General features: G+C 36.1%; 1 protein-coding gene across 2 annotated transcripts in view; it reads right to left on the reverse strand.

Moving 5' to 3' along the window:
- The window catches only part of elp4 (elongator acetyltransferase complex subunit 4), a gene marked incomplete at its 5' end in the record, with an annotated part of 131,341 nt that overhangs the window by 79,316 nt on the left and 33,407 nt on the right, over positions 1-18,618 (reverse strand). For both annotated transcript variants that reach the window (XM_079802401.1, XM_079802400.1), the window contains 2 exons: positions 7,777-7,965; positions 16,941-17,025. In XM_079802401.1, coding sequence (XP_079658527.1) covers positions 7,777-7,965; positions 16,941-17,025 — 274 coding nt within the window. The remainder of the gene's footprint in view (positions 1-7,776; positions 7,966-16,940; positions 17,026-18,618) is intronic.

An 18,618-nucleotide genomic window follows, 5' to 3' on the forward strand; every position in this document is an offset into this window, starting at 1 on the left:
GGCAACAGCATTTTTAGTTAATTACCGATAATAAGCAGTTCTTGCTAAGCATGCTTGATCACTATATTGATCATACTAACAGATTTAAAGGGGTGGTCTAGTGCTATTTCATGCATTCTGACTTATTTACACTGTTAAAGCAGCATTCTCATGCTAAACGTGGCCAAATTTTCAAAAACGAGTTTAAACGTATGATCGAGTATTTCTGTGCCAAATACACTCCTTCAGGATTCAAACAAGTTTCGGAAAGTTTTTTTTGAGTATGGCCCTGCATGAGGTCATAAAGGGCGAAATTCCTTGTATAGGCACTTCTCCCGAATACACGTGAGCGCACATCATCTAGGAGAGCAAAAGCATTTCCATCAACGAGCTTCGTTCGGGTTACGGGAGCCGTCGGCAGCGCTGTCATTTTGTTTTTAGACCACGAAATCAACAATGTCACTAAAGAAGTGTGTTTTGGGTTGTGAGATAACCTTGTTCAGCTTCCCAAATAACCCAGCGTTAAGGAAACAGTGGATGCAGTTTTTTTTTCCGGAGCAGCAACGGAGTTCTGCAAGTGTGTGTGTTTGTTCCCAGTCATGAGTCGAAAGTGCAGGCGGTGAGTGAAACTGCATCAAATGTCTGTGTTTTGTTGGCAATCGGCGCGCAAGTGCATATAATGTAAACAACATGAACGTATAGTGAATCGAAAGTTATCCAGGGATAATCCCATGATGTATTGTGTGTGTGTGTGTGTGTGTGTGTGTATGTGTGCTCGTGACTCTTTAGCCCTGCCCACTGCCTGCCTCCACGAGTTCGACTGTCTTGAGAAAGAATCGGTACAGCGTATCTGTCTTTTATAAATATAATAAAAATAAAGACTCTTCAGAGATATGAAGGATGCAATACTACTGTATAGGTACTCAAGATTAACATGAGATTGGCAGAAACTGTGTGTTATGTACCCTTTAAACAAAACCTGGACCTTAGTGTAACATCCCACACCTGTGCCATTTGTTAAGTAAAGGTGGACAATTACTTTTCCACAACAGAAAAGTATTTCTTTTCACACATGGTGATAAACAGGCCAGAATTGGGCCAGAATATCAGAGACTTGCGGAAAGTAATCACCAAAAAACCATCCAGAACGCCTTAGGAATGGCATAGCAACAGCCTGGCGACCTCCCAGAACACCCTACCAATTTTGAACGATTGTACAGTTCAATACACCATTCAATGCATCAAAATGATGTTTTAACATATAAGCACTTGCATTTATCATGGCATTCAAACCAGCATTATTAGGTTATCTTCGGTAAGGATATCAGCTGTACTATATAAAGCAACCTCTGTGAACCGCTGCCTTTGGTAACGTCGTGTAACATTAAATCCATCAAATCAGAGCAGAACATACGTTTGGTGCTCAAACACATTGAGTGCTCTGATTCCCTCAAACACATGCTCTCCAAATCTGTCTGTCTCTCTTACTCGGATCGCACAACTCATGCAGTGTCGCCATACGGCACAAATCTGGATGAACGTAAGCATAAAGCCACATCAACTCAGAGAACGATCCAAAGATCCCGTCCGCGTCAGAGCAAAGATGTCTCACCCGTTAATGCTTTCATTCCAAAGATATCTGCTGTTAAATGGTGTCAAAATGCCTTTCAGCTCAACAAGGTTTTGTGTAACGCAAGAATTACACTTTTACATTTCACAAAGTTTACATTTACACTATGAAACGGACTAGCTCATAATGCATTTTAATGGGAAACAATTGCAAAACAGATTAAAATGCGGTAAAACATGTTAAAGAGAGAGAAAGGGCCAGAATAGTTAATAAACACATAAGGGGCATGGAAAAGGTTATGAAAAACTCTGACCTTGAGCTTACTGTTATGAAGATCCTGCTTTTGGGTAAGACTGAACAAACACAAATCAAGAGTTGTAAAGGCCAATACAGAAGAGAAAATAAGCCAGTTTAAAGTGTTATAGAGCCAAAAAAGCACAAACACCGATCAAATATGAGCAGCAAATCTGCTGAGAGCGCCTCCTCCTGGCCAAAATCAAATACAGAGGCCATTCAGAAAGGCGGGAGCACTCCAAAGAAAGGCTGTAGTGAAAAATTAATCTCTACGCCACTCCTGAATATTTCATACGCTCCCTCTCTGTAGCAGCTGACGTGGCCTAATGCAGTTTTCATGCATCTGTGTCCTTCTTTCTTTGCTCTTTTTCTTTTCATTCCTTCCTCTCATCTACAGCAGACTTTGAGAGCATGTGTGTTTGCGTACGCAGCCTCGACCCTTTTCCCAAATCTAGCATAAAAAAAAATGTAACCCAAGCAACTGTGTTAGTGACAGTCGCTTCCAACTCAACACTATCACACCAATTCAAGTTAACAATACAGCAAAAAAGCAAAATGCAAATATTAAATGCTAGGATTCAGATGGGTTAACGAAAGGTAGGGGTGAATTATATTTATTATATTATTAATTATATATTAAAACGGTCTCTTGTTTTAATATAATTCATAATGTCATTAGGAAACATTGTGTAGCTGAACTGGTTAAACTTCTTGAAGCACCTAAAATAAAGATGTTTTATATGGACATGGCAGAAAACAAGTCGTCAAGTCACCTTTATTTCTATAGCGCTTTTCACAACACAAATAGCTTCAAAGCAGCTTTACAGTGATGATAGGAAATGGATTTTGTTATAGATGAAAGGTTAAAGTTTTTGATTGATTAATTTCTGCTGTAAAAACTGATTTCAAAATGTAAAAACGCATGTAAAAAATATATATATATATATTGCACAAAATGAAAACAATAATGTAAATATTATTATTATAAGTTTGAATCAAAAAATTAAAAACGCATTTAATAAAAAATAACAAGCATGATTTCATCTCTTAAATGTCTTAGTTTTGGTCATAACTTTTCATCTCATAATTAGGATTAAGATTTTGAAGTCATAATTTTGACTTTTGACAAGACTTTAAATCCAAAATTTTTAATTTCAGAATTTTTTTAAAGTCCTAATTTCAACAGTTCCTCTCACAATGACTGCATGTCGTATTTTTGACTTTTTATCTAATAATGAGGACTTTTAAAATCATATTTCCAACATTTTATCTTATAATTATGACTTAGCATGTCGTATTTTTGACTTTTTATCTCACTATTATGACTTTTAAAATCATATTTGTGACTTTTTATCTAATAATGAGGACATTTAAAATCATATTTTCAAAATTGTATCTCTTAATTATGACTTTATGATAATTGAAATGAGCTGATCAGTAATATAGTTGAATATTTAGTGTGCCCAACTGAGCAAGCCAAAGTGGCAAGGAACCAAAACTCCATCATGAGACATAATGGAGAATAAAACCTTGGGAGAAACCAGGCTCAGTCGGGGTGCCAGTTCTCCTCTGGCCAACAAACAAACAGTGTATGATTATGATTCAGGCAAACATTACAAGTCAGAAGTCATATTGGATCGGAATATTCTAAGGATCTCGAGGAGATCGAGAATATTCGAGTCATCACATCGGAGACGGGTTTTAATGAATTAAACCCTTTAAAAAAAAAATTGATTTAGGTATTTTGTTCAACATTGTAATTTAAATATATAAGCACACCGTCCATTAAGAGACAGCTAATATACATAGCCTAGTGAATTTTAAATAGATTTAAATAATAGATTTTAAATCTTAACGTTTTTTTTCTTCTTAAAAAAGCATTTTATTGACACACAATTAGAAGGCCCAGTTGCTAACACACTTGGAATCTGCTTATTTTGGTGGGGAAATCTGTGCAATTAATAGATTTTAACGGTGTTAAATATAGACATTATGTGGCCCGCCCCTTTTAAGCACTGGGTTCCTTGTGTTCTGTCTTACGGTTTGTATTTCCACAGCATGAAAGTAAGATCTTACAGATTTATGAATGAACCGTGAATTGAAAACTCATGATGACTTGTGTTAACTCTACAATAAGTAAATCCACCTCACCAGCTAATTAGCCTTCGATAGCGATGCCAAACGGAACAGAACGGGAGTTCAAACACAAAATTCTAAAGATGCCTGCATGCTTGTTTCTCTGGCACATAAGGTCTATATGTGTGAATATTTTACTCTTATTGGTTGATCTCTTAAAATCAAATTAGGAGAATAAAAAAATCACACTAGATTTGTACAATTGTGAATAAGGAGTGTTGCTTTCCGCCAACTGAACAGATTCCATGCAGGCCTACTAATTGGTAACCAAAAGATTGACCTGCTCTACAATTCACATCAACACAAACCAAACTCTAGTCATGATAGCGGACTAGCTCTTCCTTAAACTCCCTCTTTCTGTCTCCAAAGCAGTCATTCTTTAGACTGATAGACTGGGTCTCCAGAGTCCTGACCCAACAGAGGCAGTATCTGTAGGTGTGTGTGCCAGTGGACTATGGCTATTTGAGCAAAGATTGATTAAAGATTCAGATGGGCTGTGGCTTTAATCTCGTCAGAGGAGGCTTTCAATGCCCGGCCCTTTCCCGTCGACATTAAAAATACATGACAGGACTTTTCATTACAAGTCACATCAGATGGATTTTAGATGAGGTGCTAATGCAAATAATGGAGGATTAACACAACAGCTCTACGAGTTGACCCCACGTTTAGATTAAACATTTGATTTTCCTCATACGTACACTAATAATGTTACTGGACATTTAAAAAAATGCATTCGAGCTCCACATAGGAGCAGATGTATTAATACAAAAGCTTTTTGAGAGTCCAAAATAACTGAATATAATATTGAACTGTATTTTTTAAAGTTTAAAAGCCATTGTAATATTATTAATAATTAATAATAATAATTTTAAACAATGAAAAAAGAAAAGAAAACAAAGGAACAAATATTCAAAAGTTTGAGGTGGCTAAGATTTTTAGTAAAATCTTACCTTATCTAAAAAAGGTATCTTATGACCACCAAGAGAAGTATAAACAGTAATATTGTGAAAAATATTATTAAAAATGTAAAATAACTTTTCTATTTGAATACACTTCAAAATATAAGGTATTCATGTAATGCAAAGCTGAATTTTCAGCATCATTACTCAGAAATAATTCCAATATGATGATTTGCTGATCGAGAAACATTTCTTATCAATGTTGAAAACTGTTGTGCTGCTTAATATTTTTGTAATAATTTTTGCAGGATTATTTAATAAATAGAAAGAATTTGAATTTATGCTTTACTTTAGGGTCCGATTCTCACTATTAACTAGTTGCTTTTTAGCATGCATATTACTAGGATATTGACTGTTTGTAGCACATATGTATGCCTTATTCTGCATCTCTTATTCTATTCCTACCCAATACCTAAACTTAACAATTACCTTACTAACTATTAATAAGCAGTAAATAGGAGTTTACTGAGGCAAAGGTCATAGTTAATAGTGAGAACTGGACTCAAAACTTAAGTGTGACCGAATGTATTTATTAGACAAAGTCTGTTTGTGACTAGCTAAGACCTCTTCAACCTCAAAATACTGTCCTTACTGAAAGGTCTACATGTTTACAATCACATCCGTTCCACAAAACCACTTTTAAACCAATCAGCGTTTACACCATCACCTCCACCGCAGAAAACCGCTGTGTGCCCCCCAGCCTCCCTGAGAGGGGTTTTAGCACTTTGTCTCCAAACGGACAAAGAACAGCGAGATCTTGTCTTTTGAAGCGCTCTTAGAGCACAGCGGCTGTGGCCTGACTCTCGTTGGCTAATGGAGGCACAAAGAAAAGGGCCTCTCAGGAACCGAAAGACGCTGAAAGAGAGAAGCGCCCAGAAAGACTCGAGACTGACCATTGGCTGGCTGAATGCAAAGTTGAGGGCCTCAGACAAAGAAATGTGGCTTCACGCGCCAATAAAGAAGCTCCTCTGAAGGCCAAACATACATGTACTCAAACAGATACACACACAGGCCCCCTGAACCCCAGCCAAGCGGAACCTCATTCACACAACGGAGGGGGGTCGACTCTTTGACTCCGGCTCATGGGGCGGTTATGGTGTGCCAGGGTTGACAAACTTATGGTGACCTCAATGCTGGTCCATGTGACTGACAGTCAAGTTCAAAAACAAAATTTTTTTTCTAAAAAAGACAGTTTTGCAGGGTTAGTTCTGGAAGTTGATGACGGAAATGTTCATCTTGCATGTGTCCTGTGTAATTACTCTCACAAGTATTGATGGTACCTTAAATTCAAAAGTATAAAAAGACAGCAAAAATATAAAGTATATACATTTTCTAAGGAAAATTTGAGTGGTGCTTGCCTGCCAAGGGTTTCCGCTAAGATAGAGGCTGCATCCGAAATCACATACTCTCTTGAGTAGGTACTTATTTTGAGTAAGTAATTACTTCACAACCGCTAAAATGTTTGTTCTATATAGTATGAATGTAATCCGGACGTGCTACATTCACAATGTTGTCATTATCATGTGATTTACCAGTGTCAGTTACGTCACTTCACCTCCATTCACAAATCCTCTCCCCAGTGGCCTCATGGGATAGTAAAGTGTCCATCGTATGCACCCTTCAGACTCTCGCTGGGAGTAGTAGGTCATCCGGGTACTCTTTTATGAGTACTGTTAATTCGGACATACTTCTTTTGTCACATTCTGTTTCCAAAGCAGCCAGACTGTTGAGAGTGTTCCTAGGGCGTTGCATACTGGTCATTTTAGCCCAACCACAACCGGTTTAATATTCAGGTGCCTCAATATAGTTTATGTTCCCCTTTAAATAAATCTATGGTACATTTTTGCAGGTCAAACATTGAGAATCTGATTGTTTATGTCGGATCATCTGATCCAACAGTTAAGGTGTGCTCTCACGATTAATCCTTAGGCCAAATTCTAAAATCTTAGGTGTACCAAATGATATCCAAAACGAATCTCGTGGTGAAGACTTCTTGCTGTATTTAGATTATTTTATTCTGAAACTCTGTTATTAAAAACGAAGCCTAGAATGTGGCAATTCGTATATCTCTCTAAACAAGTCTCAGAGTAAAATTTTCTTTATACATATTATCTGAATCTGAATATTAAAAACCCATCGAGCTCTAAGAGCATCCAGACTCAACTGAGCTGGACACGGATTCCCCTTCGAGTTACTAACCAACGGGCAGCACTCTTAAACCTGAAGGGAAGGACAGATCTTTTGATTTGAACAGGTTGTAGAGATGTGTGCTGGAATAATTATCATTCAAGGGGGGCTATAAATATAACACTTAGTAAAGTAATAGCTTATCTCAAACAAAACAAAACAGACCACATATTTCCACATAGAAAACGGTTTTGTTTGAGATGAGCACAATATACTTGTTCCTCCAAGTTTTTGATTTATTATTATATTTCTCACCATGCTAGTCGTGTTTCATTGCGAATCATTACTCCACTTCACTTACCATTTTCATTCAGTCTGTGATGTTCTCTGAGACCGCAATGGCTTTCTAAGTAGTGCATTTGCTTAAATGTGGCAAATTTCCTGACCAATAATTTGTGGTTACAACAATTAAGAGCTTGTAAACACTAAACACTAAAATACTAAAAGTGTTTAGCCATTTTGGGCTTGGCCCATTTTTGTTTTGTTTTTTTTGCCCAGGAGTGTATATATAATAACCGTAACCCTAAAGTTCAGAAATATGTTTAATATTACCACTTAATGGCCTTTTCAACCATCAATCTTAAGTAGAAACATGAGCAGAGGATATAGTACATAAACAAACAAGCCAAGAAACTATTTGATTAATCATACCTGTATGAGGTGGGAGGGTACGGTCACCATAGCGACCGAGAGTGAAGTGCGTAACAGGGCTCGGAGGGCATAGAGAAAGGTGGTGAGGGCGTGGCAGTGGGTGGGGTTATCCTTAAGGCACACATCATCCCCCCACAGCACAGATCCCAGAGAATGAAGACCCAGCCGCAGGACATTCCGAACCTTAGACTAGAGAAGTGAAAAAAAAGATGAACATAAAACATTTGAATTTAAAACAACATTGCATTGTTTCTGAGACAGTCAGGATATGTACAATTCATGTGAACAAATCCACATCTGGCTTTTGCAATTCATATTTTATTAAACCACCGTAGGGAAAACTTTTGCAAACTTAAAATGTTAAATAATGCATGAATGAATATCTTACAGCATTTTAATAAGTGCACCTTAATTTACAACAGAAACAAGGAGAAGCCTGCCATGCACGACACTTATTTACAGTAATGTATCATATTATACTTCATTTTTTACCTACAGTGTTTACAACTCCATAACAAGAAATTCTGAAGCTAAATAAGAATTTTGTAAAACATGTGAAACATTGTATGATCCAGATATGCATTTACTGCACACAAAATATCAGTGCCTGCATCACAGCAAAAAATAAAATAAAATAGTGTCCAAGGTAAGAACTAAGGTAAGTTTAAGTTTCAAGATTTGATTTTGTTGTGTTAAAACACAAAATGAATTCTGTACTGCAAAGATAGCTTTGAATGGATAAATGGTGGTAAAAAAAAAAGCAAGAAAGACAATCATTTACAATTCATTTAGGATTTTTTATGCATTATGCACAATTCAGTATACAAATACTGAATACCTATGTTGTCACTGTTGGTTAGATTTTTAATTAGAGAAAGTGTGTCAATGAAATTTTTAGAAACTTGTGAGAAACTTTAATCATAATATTTTTAGAATCCCCATGAAATCGAAACTAACAATTATTATTTTTATTGGAATATTACAGTATTAATTATAAATCAAAAACCAAGACTAATTCGCCAGTGGTTCCCTCAAGATTTTCCTATCCGATTTTATAATGGGTTTTTTCAATTTATGAGAAAAATAAGGTCTGTGGTAAACATAACTTGACGATACTTGAACGTTTTGCTCTATAAAGTAAATTACACACACACATCGAAAAATTTGCATTTTGAATAAGTTATTTTTTTAAAACGTACGTTCTGATAAGTAACTAGATGAAAATGTTCAGGGTGTGTGCACCGTTTACATTGTAGAACAAAACATCCAGGTATCATCAAGTTATGTTTACCATAGATCTTATTTTACTCATAAAATGAAAAACTTTATTATTAGAAATTAAAAGGAGAATCTCAAGGGAACAAGTAGCGAATTAGTCTTCCGGGGTTTGACATCATCCCTGCACCACTCTCTAGCAGAAGACAACGATCCAACAATCAAATCAATTCCCTATGGACAAAACCAAGTCCCTACATTTTTTCTTGTTCGAGAAGCCACTTCACTCGACATTTCCCTCGGATATACGTCACATTAGGGAAGAGAACACTATTGCAACCTCTGTTTCATGCCGACTTTTACAAGCATTAAGTTAAATATCGCTGGAAGCTATAACATAAATATAGCTAGGACTGAAATTATACAAAACAATGTTTGAATAAAGTTAAGCAAGTGTACAATATATAGTCCACATTGAATTAACTAAAGAAAATAATGGAGGAGGAGAAAGAGACTGTCACGTTGCAAGAACTTCAATTACAGATTTCCTTATCTATAAAATCTAGTGAATATGCATAAAACAAGCAATTATTTTATAATATTAGTTAGTTTGCTGGTTCGATTCTCAATACTGGCTGGAAATGACTGAGGTGCCCTTGAACAAGCAAAAATGGCTGCCCACCAAAGTGTGTGTGTGTGTGTGTGTGTGTGTGTGTGTGTGTGTGTTCACTACTCACTACTCCTAATGTGTGTCCACTAACTTGCAGTGGACAAATTCCGACTATGGGTTACCATTCTTGAGCTTCACATGTAATTTAATTAATTAATTAATTAACTTACTTTAGCTACTTAAGCGCAGTCTGTGCCTCTGTCTTGTATTGATTTTCGAATAAAACGTTTGTTAAAATCACAGGACAACACTTAATTTACTTCAATTAGAGACTCTCAACAGGACATGATTAGCTATTGTAAAATTTCACATTTATACTCACTCTATAATGAATGAGAGAAAGAGAGAGAGAATGGAGAAAAGCAAACAAAACAGTGCCCAAATAGTATGTCATACATAAGTGTGCAATGACTTGTGTAACTAAGTCAGTAGTGGAATCCTGTCTGTAGTGAAAAGCCTTTTGTCTGATGGAGTGAGGGTCATGTACCTCTCAAACAACTTGAATCAATGAAACAAACGGCCCAGCCAAGACCACTCAACAGTACGGTCAAACGGAACACGATGGTCAAAAGTGATTGGACGACATCTTCCAATCAGGACAGTTGCCTGACATGACCACAATGTGGCTGTCAACCTAAGAGCCAAAATGTCTGCTTCCAACAAGTGCCAGGAAATTCTTGGCACGTTGTCCACCAAGATCAGCCAAGCTAAGGGGCCATGGGTGAGAGATGTGCCCTCTACAGTGTACAAAGTCTGAGAAATAATGACAGAGAATTGAACCTTATTCACAAACCATCAAAGACCAAAGAGCCGATTCTGAACCTGCTAAATAAAGAGAGAGATAGAGAGGACATTTGTCTCAGACTAGAACATCTACAAAACTGGGAAATCAGGGGACCATGTATAGGTGAGGCAACAAATACAGGTTTCAGGATAACTACATAATTGCATACTTATGAAGATGTAAAAGCTAGAAGATGACTTAGCTTTGTAGTCGTTGGTAAGTCATTCTGTAACTTTTTGGACAAGCTGTGGACTTGCAAACACAATAAGTTAGCTCCTGTATAGCAGTCAAATTAACTTTGTACATACAAATAAAAAGAAATAGATAATAATAAAAAATCTAAAATTGATTCAAAATACTGGTGACACCTAATAAAGCGTGACGCGGCACAAGCGACAACGGTCACGTCCGGTGTAGACACGGTGTTACTTACATGTTGTCGCATTACTGTAAAGCCCATATCATAAAAGTCTGTTTGCAAAGACTGCGCCGAAGTGCGACTGATTTACCAGAGAATTCACAGTGAAATGTACAGAACCAACAAATAATGCTCAACTGAGACATTATTGGTGAAAATAAATAGCCACATTCCTAGCATTAGGATCCTTTGGAAGGTAATGCTGTTTTTATTCCGGTAATCCTGTATTGCTCTTCTCTCCTCGTCATCTCACTAACACGCTAGTGGGCGGGGCCAAAGTTGCAATGAAGAAGTAGGTCGTTGATTTTCTTCTGCAGAGGCGGTCTTTCATCTATAGACGGAAAACATTCGTTCTCTGTTTTTGGACTAACAAGGAAGTTTTCCGTTCTGAAACTTACAGGATATCATTATAGTATGATGACCTGTTATATGTCAAAAGCTCAAGGAAAAATGTATTTCTCAGTACATGACCCCTTAAAGATATCTTTTACGTCATCCTACACTATGAATGAAAAATAATGGTTCTTTACTGGCATTGATGGTCCATGAAGAACCATTAACATCCATAGAACCTTTGCATTCCATAAAAGGTTCTTTATAGGTTCTTTAGATTATTAAAATGTTCTTCACACAAAGAAAAAAAAAGTTTTTATAAGAACTGATCACTGTAAGGTTTTTGGGGGAACTAAAAATGGTTCATCTGCATGGCATCGCTGCAAAAACGCCCATTTGGAACCTTTATTTTTAAGAGCTATATAGGACATAACAGTTCTCACAATGCAAGAATTGTCCTTTTGCTTTGAAATTATTATACATACCTGTATGCTTTCATTCAATGAAACTGTTGTATTGTGAATAACTGAATAATCTGCTTATATCTTTGAAATGGAGAAAAGGAGGCTAGATATCTTAAACAAACCAGCTGAAAATAGTCATGGTGTTGAATTGTCTACCGCCCTGGTTGTTCTCTTCACATCAGCCTTCGTCCACTGACAATAAACGGTGAAGTTAACACCCTCCACGCCATCCAGCAATCACAAGCATCTTAAGTTAAATAAACCTCATTGTTTGCCTGTGTTTCCAAAGCTTCTTGAGGATTGAGCTTGACATTTCAACAGAGAGGGTGTTCCTGACTCACTGGCTTCCTCCTTCCCTTCGGCCACACTCCAGATTTTTTATCACTCGCACTTTTTTCTCCGCTATGTGTGCATGGGAAAGATGATATGCTTCTAACCAATTCTGATGGTAACATAAACATAACTGCTATTCTTTACTAGCAATAAAGATAGATAACCATTACCAAATCTAACAAAACCTATCCGAAATGTTTCCCTTTAAGTTTAATTCAAACTGTATATGTCATTGCAATCATACTAGAATTGAGTCACCAAACTGACAAACGTTTTAGTCAGTTTCACTGTTGCCCTGTTTGCTCTCATTCTGAGCATTCTTGCCTTTGTGCCCATGTTCTCTCAACCTCATCACATTCCGCGACCTCTGCCAACAGAACGGCAGTGTTTGATGATGTAAGCGCTTAATCTGTCGGTTGACTGACAGGGATCGAGGACTTCCAGGGTGAGGAGCCTGAGGTGTCCATCAGTGCAAATATCAACAAGAAAGAACAATAAAAACATTGACAGACAATCAAAAATGTTGCTACAACGTTATTGTGTGTTGGTGTGGGAGCAAATATAGTATATTTATATTATATATTTATATATTATACTATATAATATAATATAATTTATATTATATTATATATTATATTATATTATATTTTATATTATATTATATATTATAATATAATATAATATATAATAATATAATATAATATAATATAATTAATATAATATAATATAATATAATATAATATAATATAATATAATATAATATAATATAATATAATATAATATAATATAATATAATATAATATAATATAATATAATATAATATAATATAATATAATATAATTAATATAATATAATTAATATAATATAATTAATATAATATAATATAATATATAATATAAAATATAATATAATATTGCGTTGTCATATAACTCATTCATGTTCATCAGTAAGTGTAGCATTGTTTAGGTTGTTTAATACTTGAATGTTGTTTTTGGAAAATTATGTGACGAGCTTAATTAGTTCATTTTTGCACAGTTGGTAAGATAAAAAATTCTAAAAGAGTTAAAAAAAACACAGTTGCAAATTTTTTTTAGCAAAAGGAAGTTCAAATGGTTGTTTTTCCAAATGTCTTCATGTGATCTAAAAAAACTGTACACAGACATGGTTATCTTGTCCTTAAATGAATAAGAATAATAAATAAAGTAATACTAAAGAGCATTATTTAATTTTATTACAATTGTCTATATTAGTAGTATTTGTTGGAAGCTTGTTTCTGCCACAGAGTAAAAAACAATAAAAGAAATTGCAACTTTTAAACTCACAATTCAGACTTTTTTTCTTTGAATTGGAAGAAATGTCCGAATTGTGACATATAAACTTTTGAATTTTTTTTATCTACATTACCTTTTATATTTTGTTATTCAATGGCAGAAAAAAAAAGAATTGCGAGATGTAAACTAAATCTGATTTTAAAAAAGTCATATGCGAGATACAAGATATACAATACAAGTTTATACCTTGCAATTTGCGAGATACAGTTGCATGAAACTCAGAATTGTGAGAAATAGTCAAAATTGCAAGATATAAACTTACAATTGTGAAAAGTAAAGCCAGAATTGTGAGAAATAAATTCACAACTGCAAAAAACAAAAAAAAAAAACAGAGTCAGAATTGAGATAAGAAGTTGCAAATATCTTTTTCTATTTTATTTTGTGGTGGAAATAGCTTCCATAGTATTTAGCACAAGCATTTTCTCTTTTTTAATGAATAGCTTGTTGGGGTGACATAAACCTAACTGCAATTTGTGTAACTGAAAAATAAAAACAAAGAGACTTTGTATAGGTTACTAGTATACAAAATTCATGTAATAAAGAATAGGCCTGTTTACTTTAAAGTGATAGTTCACCCAAAAATGAAAATTAGCCCATAATTTACTCACCCTCAAGTCATCCTAGGTGTATATGACATTCTTTTTTCAGACGAATAAAAATCTGAGTTATATTACAAAAGTCCAGGCTAATCCAAGCATTAGAATTGGATTCATAGTTGCTCTGTTTTTGAAGTCCATAAAAAGTGCATCTGTCCGTCAAATAACGTGCTCCACGCGGCTCCGGGGTGTTAATAAAGGCCTTCTGAAGCGAATCGACGCGTTTGTGTAAGAAAAACATCCATATTTAAAACTTAATTAAGTAAACTTTCGGCCGACCTCCTTCCCTGTTCAATTTATGAAAAAATTGCTGAAAGTTCCCCTGCCGATGGAAAGACTAATGCGACCAGGTCCGCTCGTCATGACGTCACGTACGCATCTTGAGTTTCACTTTCAACATTCAACACTTTTCCACAGAAGGTGGTCGGCCGAAAGTTTACTTGATAAAGTTTTAAATATGAATATTTTTCTTCAAAAACAGAGCAACTATGAATTCAATTCTAATGCTTGTATTAGCCTGGACTTTTGTAATATGACTCCGATTTTATTCGTCTGAAAGAAGAATGTCATATACACCTAGGATGACTGGGGGGTGAGTAAATTATGGGCTAATTTTCATTTTTGGGAGAACTATCCCTTTAAAGGCCCTGATTTACTTCAAGCAAAATCGAAGAACGAACTGGTGTGACATCATTTTGAACAAAATCAGGCCAAAACGTAGTTCGTTTTGTGTTCGTGTCAGTAGTTCGAAACAGCTTGCCAAAGCGAACTTTGCGGAAAAGTTTGTTCCGGCTGGTAAACACGTTCAAACTTCTATTGGTCTACGTAATAGGTAGGTGTGGCTCTTCGGCGGTTCATTTCTTTTGTTCAGTCTGTCAAAGTCAGACATCCTTGAGTAAAAACATTTAGAGAGCTGCTTTATAGTAGAAAACAAAGTTGTTATATAGTTGTACAGTAGAAGCCTAATTGAAAGAGACACTGACACTATTTTTTCATGATTCACACAGTAAAGCTGCTTGCTTTTAAAACAATCTATTGTATAAAGTGCTATATAAATAAACATGACTTTACTGGTGTGCTGAATTGGAGAGCTCGTGCAAACATCCACATCGCTATGATCACAATCTTTCTTAACTGTTTCTCATCGCTGTTTTGTTGAGCACGTTTACATATTCATCTTAATGCTGCTCTCAGTAGTGTGGGTGGCATCAGGATGTTCACATATTTCAAACTTTTTTTACCCCAAACCGAAGAACGGAAAAGAACTTTGCCGTGAGTATATCAGGGGCTTAAGCTGACACAAAGTTTGGTCACTAGACCATCTCTGGAGTCACCACATGACAGAAGCCACATTAGAGCCACATAAAGTTGGAAACTGATTAAAAATAGCGAGTGTATCCTCAAGCGGCCTGGTCCCAAGAGCGGCTCGGCAGATGCAGTGCTGATGCGGAAGTCAAGACAGGGGCTATCATGGGGCCGTTTCTGAGAGGGGCCCCCAGAGGGGCCGAGCTCCCCTGCTTCTCAGTAGGAGCTAATGAATATGAACAGACAGAGGGCATATTGCCCAGTGTCTGTCTTGGCCTGTTTACCACAAAACTAATAGGACTCAGCTTTAAGGATAAGGAACCCAAGGGAACCCATCTCCCTCCTGAGAGCGATTCAAGCACAACATGGAGAAACTGACAACTGAGGAAGAGACGAGAAAAAGAGGAATAAAGGTGGAAAATAAACTAAAACATACAAAGCCTTTATATTTGAATTTCTTTTCTACTTCCTAATTATCACAAGCCACGAAAGCCACATTACAAAAGGATAAGGAAGTGAAAGCACAGACAAAATCAGGCCACAATTAGCCAACCGAGACCAATCAATGAAACAACAAATTAAAGGTCTTGTAAAAACATTGCCTGCAGCAAAACGCTTTCATTGTTCCTGAGGTGTGAATGACAGAACGCCTGTTAACTGTGCATTTCATTATAGCCTTTCTGCTCAATTTAAAGGGATAGTTCACACGGAAATTATAACTGTGCCATCATTTAGTCACCCTCATGTTGTTTCTAACCTGCACTTAGTTTCTTAGTTAAGTTTAATTTCTTCTGTGGAATACAAAAAAAATGTATCACCATAAGCATGATAAAATCAGTCCTTTTGACACTTTATCCCATGTCTTCTGAAGCCTTATGACTGAAAGTTCACTGAAAACCTTGCTTGACAGTTGTGGTCACCATTCACTTTCATTGTATGGAAATCAGACATTCTGGTGGGATCAATTTCTTTTGTATTCCACAGAAGAAAGAAAATAGTATGTATTTTAAAAGAGAATGAGTACATGACATGATTATAATTTATGTGAGTACTGTTCCTTTAAAGTGCCCCTATTATGCTATTTTAAAGGTTCCTAAATTTGTTTTGGAGGTCTCCTACAACAGGTTTACATCCATTCAAGGTCAAAAACACTTTAATTTTCTCATAATATACACTGCAGCATCACCTCTTTTCTCAGTGTCTGAAACGGTTCGATCAAGGATTCAGTCTCTAAACACCTGCTTTCCGAAGGCATTCTCTGCTTTGATTGGTCATTGGTCTACCGCTTACAGTGTGTGTCGAAATGGCTCTAGTCTAGAGGCTTCCTTATTACATTTGAATACAGAATAATACGAATAGTAACAATGGCATTGTTGTTCGCGGCGGCCAATGAAGACAATAGGTTTGCGTTATGCAAATTTGCTACAAACCCACGTAGGTTCGAGCAGGAAGTTAGACTGGGATTACTGACGACCCGTTTCAGGCAGGGCAGGGTGGGTTCTTTCTTTTGGGAGACAATAACTTCATGCATCCTGCACTTTGATATTTGAAATTTGCAAACCGTTTACATTCACATAACACACTATGTGAAAGGTAATATCCGAAAAAGCATAATAGGAGCACTTTAAAGTCATAACTGTTGGAAAAACATTATCTGTATGATCATAAGAACAACAGAGAGAGAGTAAAAAATAGCTAAACAAATGGTCACCAACCTGGGGTGTGGATCCATCAAACCCTTCCTTCCGGATGACTGTCTGGATGGACTTCAGGAGAGCATGATAGGGTGATGGTAACGGACTGAAAGAACGTGAGAGAAGAACAAAACATACTTAATATACTGAGAGATGGATAAACAGATACTCTGATCAATGGGCTGAAAAGATGGCAATTTGAGATGCAAGCGAGTCCTAAAGTGAAGTGACATGAAGGCTAAGAATGGTAACCCATATTTGTCCTCTGCATTTAACCCATCCAAGTTAGTGCACACACATTAGGAGTAGTGGGCAGCCATTCACTGCAGTAACTGGAGAGCGGTACTGCCGGTACTGAGAATCAAACCTGCGACAAACATTCGGGTTACAAGTCTGACTCTTTAACCATTAGGCCACAACTGCCCCAAAAGCTAGTCAAAGTAACCACCCAAAACACACTAGCAATTACCCAGAAAACGTCATAATGGAGACAACTTTGGCATAAATGCAATTTAGTTCGATAATGTTTAGTTACTATAAATATATTTATGTTACAAAAGATTTCTATTTCAAATTTTTGGGGAGAATTTTGAACTTTCGATTAATCAAAGAACCCTGAAAAAAAGTATCATGGTTTCCACAAAAATATAAACCTTTTTAATAACAAGAAATGTGTCTTGAGCAGCAAATCATCATATTAGAATGATTTCTGAAGGATCATGTGACACTGATCATTCAGCTTTGCATTACAGGAATAAATTACATTTAAAAAATATATTCAAACAGAAAACAGCTATTTTAAATTGCAATAATATTATAGAATATTTCAGTTCTTACTGTATTTTTGATCAAATTACTGCAGAGTTGGTACGCATAAGAGACTTCTTTTAAAAACATTAGAACATATTACTGACCCCAACATTTTGAAGGGAAGTGTAAATGTAAAATGTCTTTCTTTTATCAAATGCTTTAATCTAAAGCAACAAGTGTGGAAATGTAATCATACCGATAGGAAAAGTTTGACCCAGATGGTGCATGTGCAAGCAAAAGAGAAATTTAGTTTTTTTTTATTTATTTTCATGCAAGGGTTTATTTTCAGCGAAGTGCTTGAATGTGAATGATTATGATTACGGCATCATAACAGGTCGAAAGTTAATGATACCTGTGTACACTTCAATTAAAACCACTCATGGCTCTTGCATATGCTGCCAACATAAGGCGGGTTTTGCTTCGGTATCACAAAAGCCTGTTGACATCGGCAGTAACCCTGGCAACCAACTCGTACATGTAGATGCAAGGAAATACATCACTAATTAAATCAAATGAAATGAAATGAAATTAATTAAAGACTTTGGCACCTCCGTCAGCTCCCCCTGAGGTCTGCGGTAGGTCTGCGTGTGCTGTGTTAACGGGACAGTGCTTCTGATCCCAGTGACACAGCGCTTCTATGTTAAATCAGGGGTAAGATGTGCAACTCTTAACAAGAAAGGTCAAAACATTTGACCTGCTCTAAGTTGCACATTCTGTCTTTACTTTCTAGACCTTGTAGTCACACTTAAAATTGCATAGATTAAAATGCGTAAGATGAAACCAAATAATGTGGCATTTATTTTAAGGCAGGTTAGGCACACCTTTCAAGCAAAACATGTTACAAAAATAAGTATATTAATTTGAATATTATTCAACAATAGACACACTA

This window comes from Gobio gobio (genome assembly GCF_949357685.1).
Source record: "Gobio gobio genome assembly, chromosome: 2".
Lineage (NCBI taxonomy): Eukaryota > Metazoa > Chordata > Actinopteri > Cypriniformes > Gobionidae > Gobio > Gobio gobio.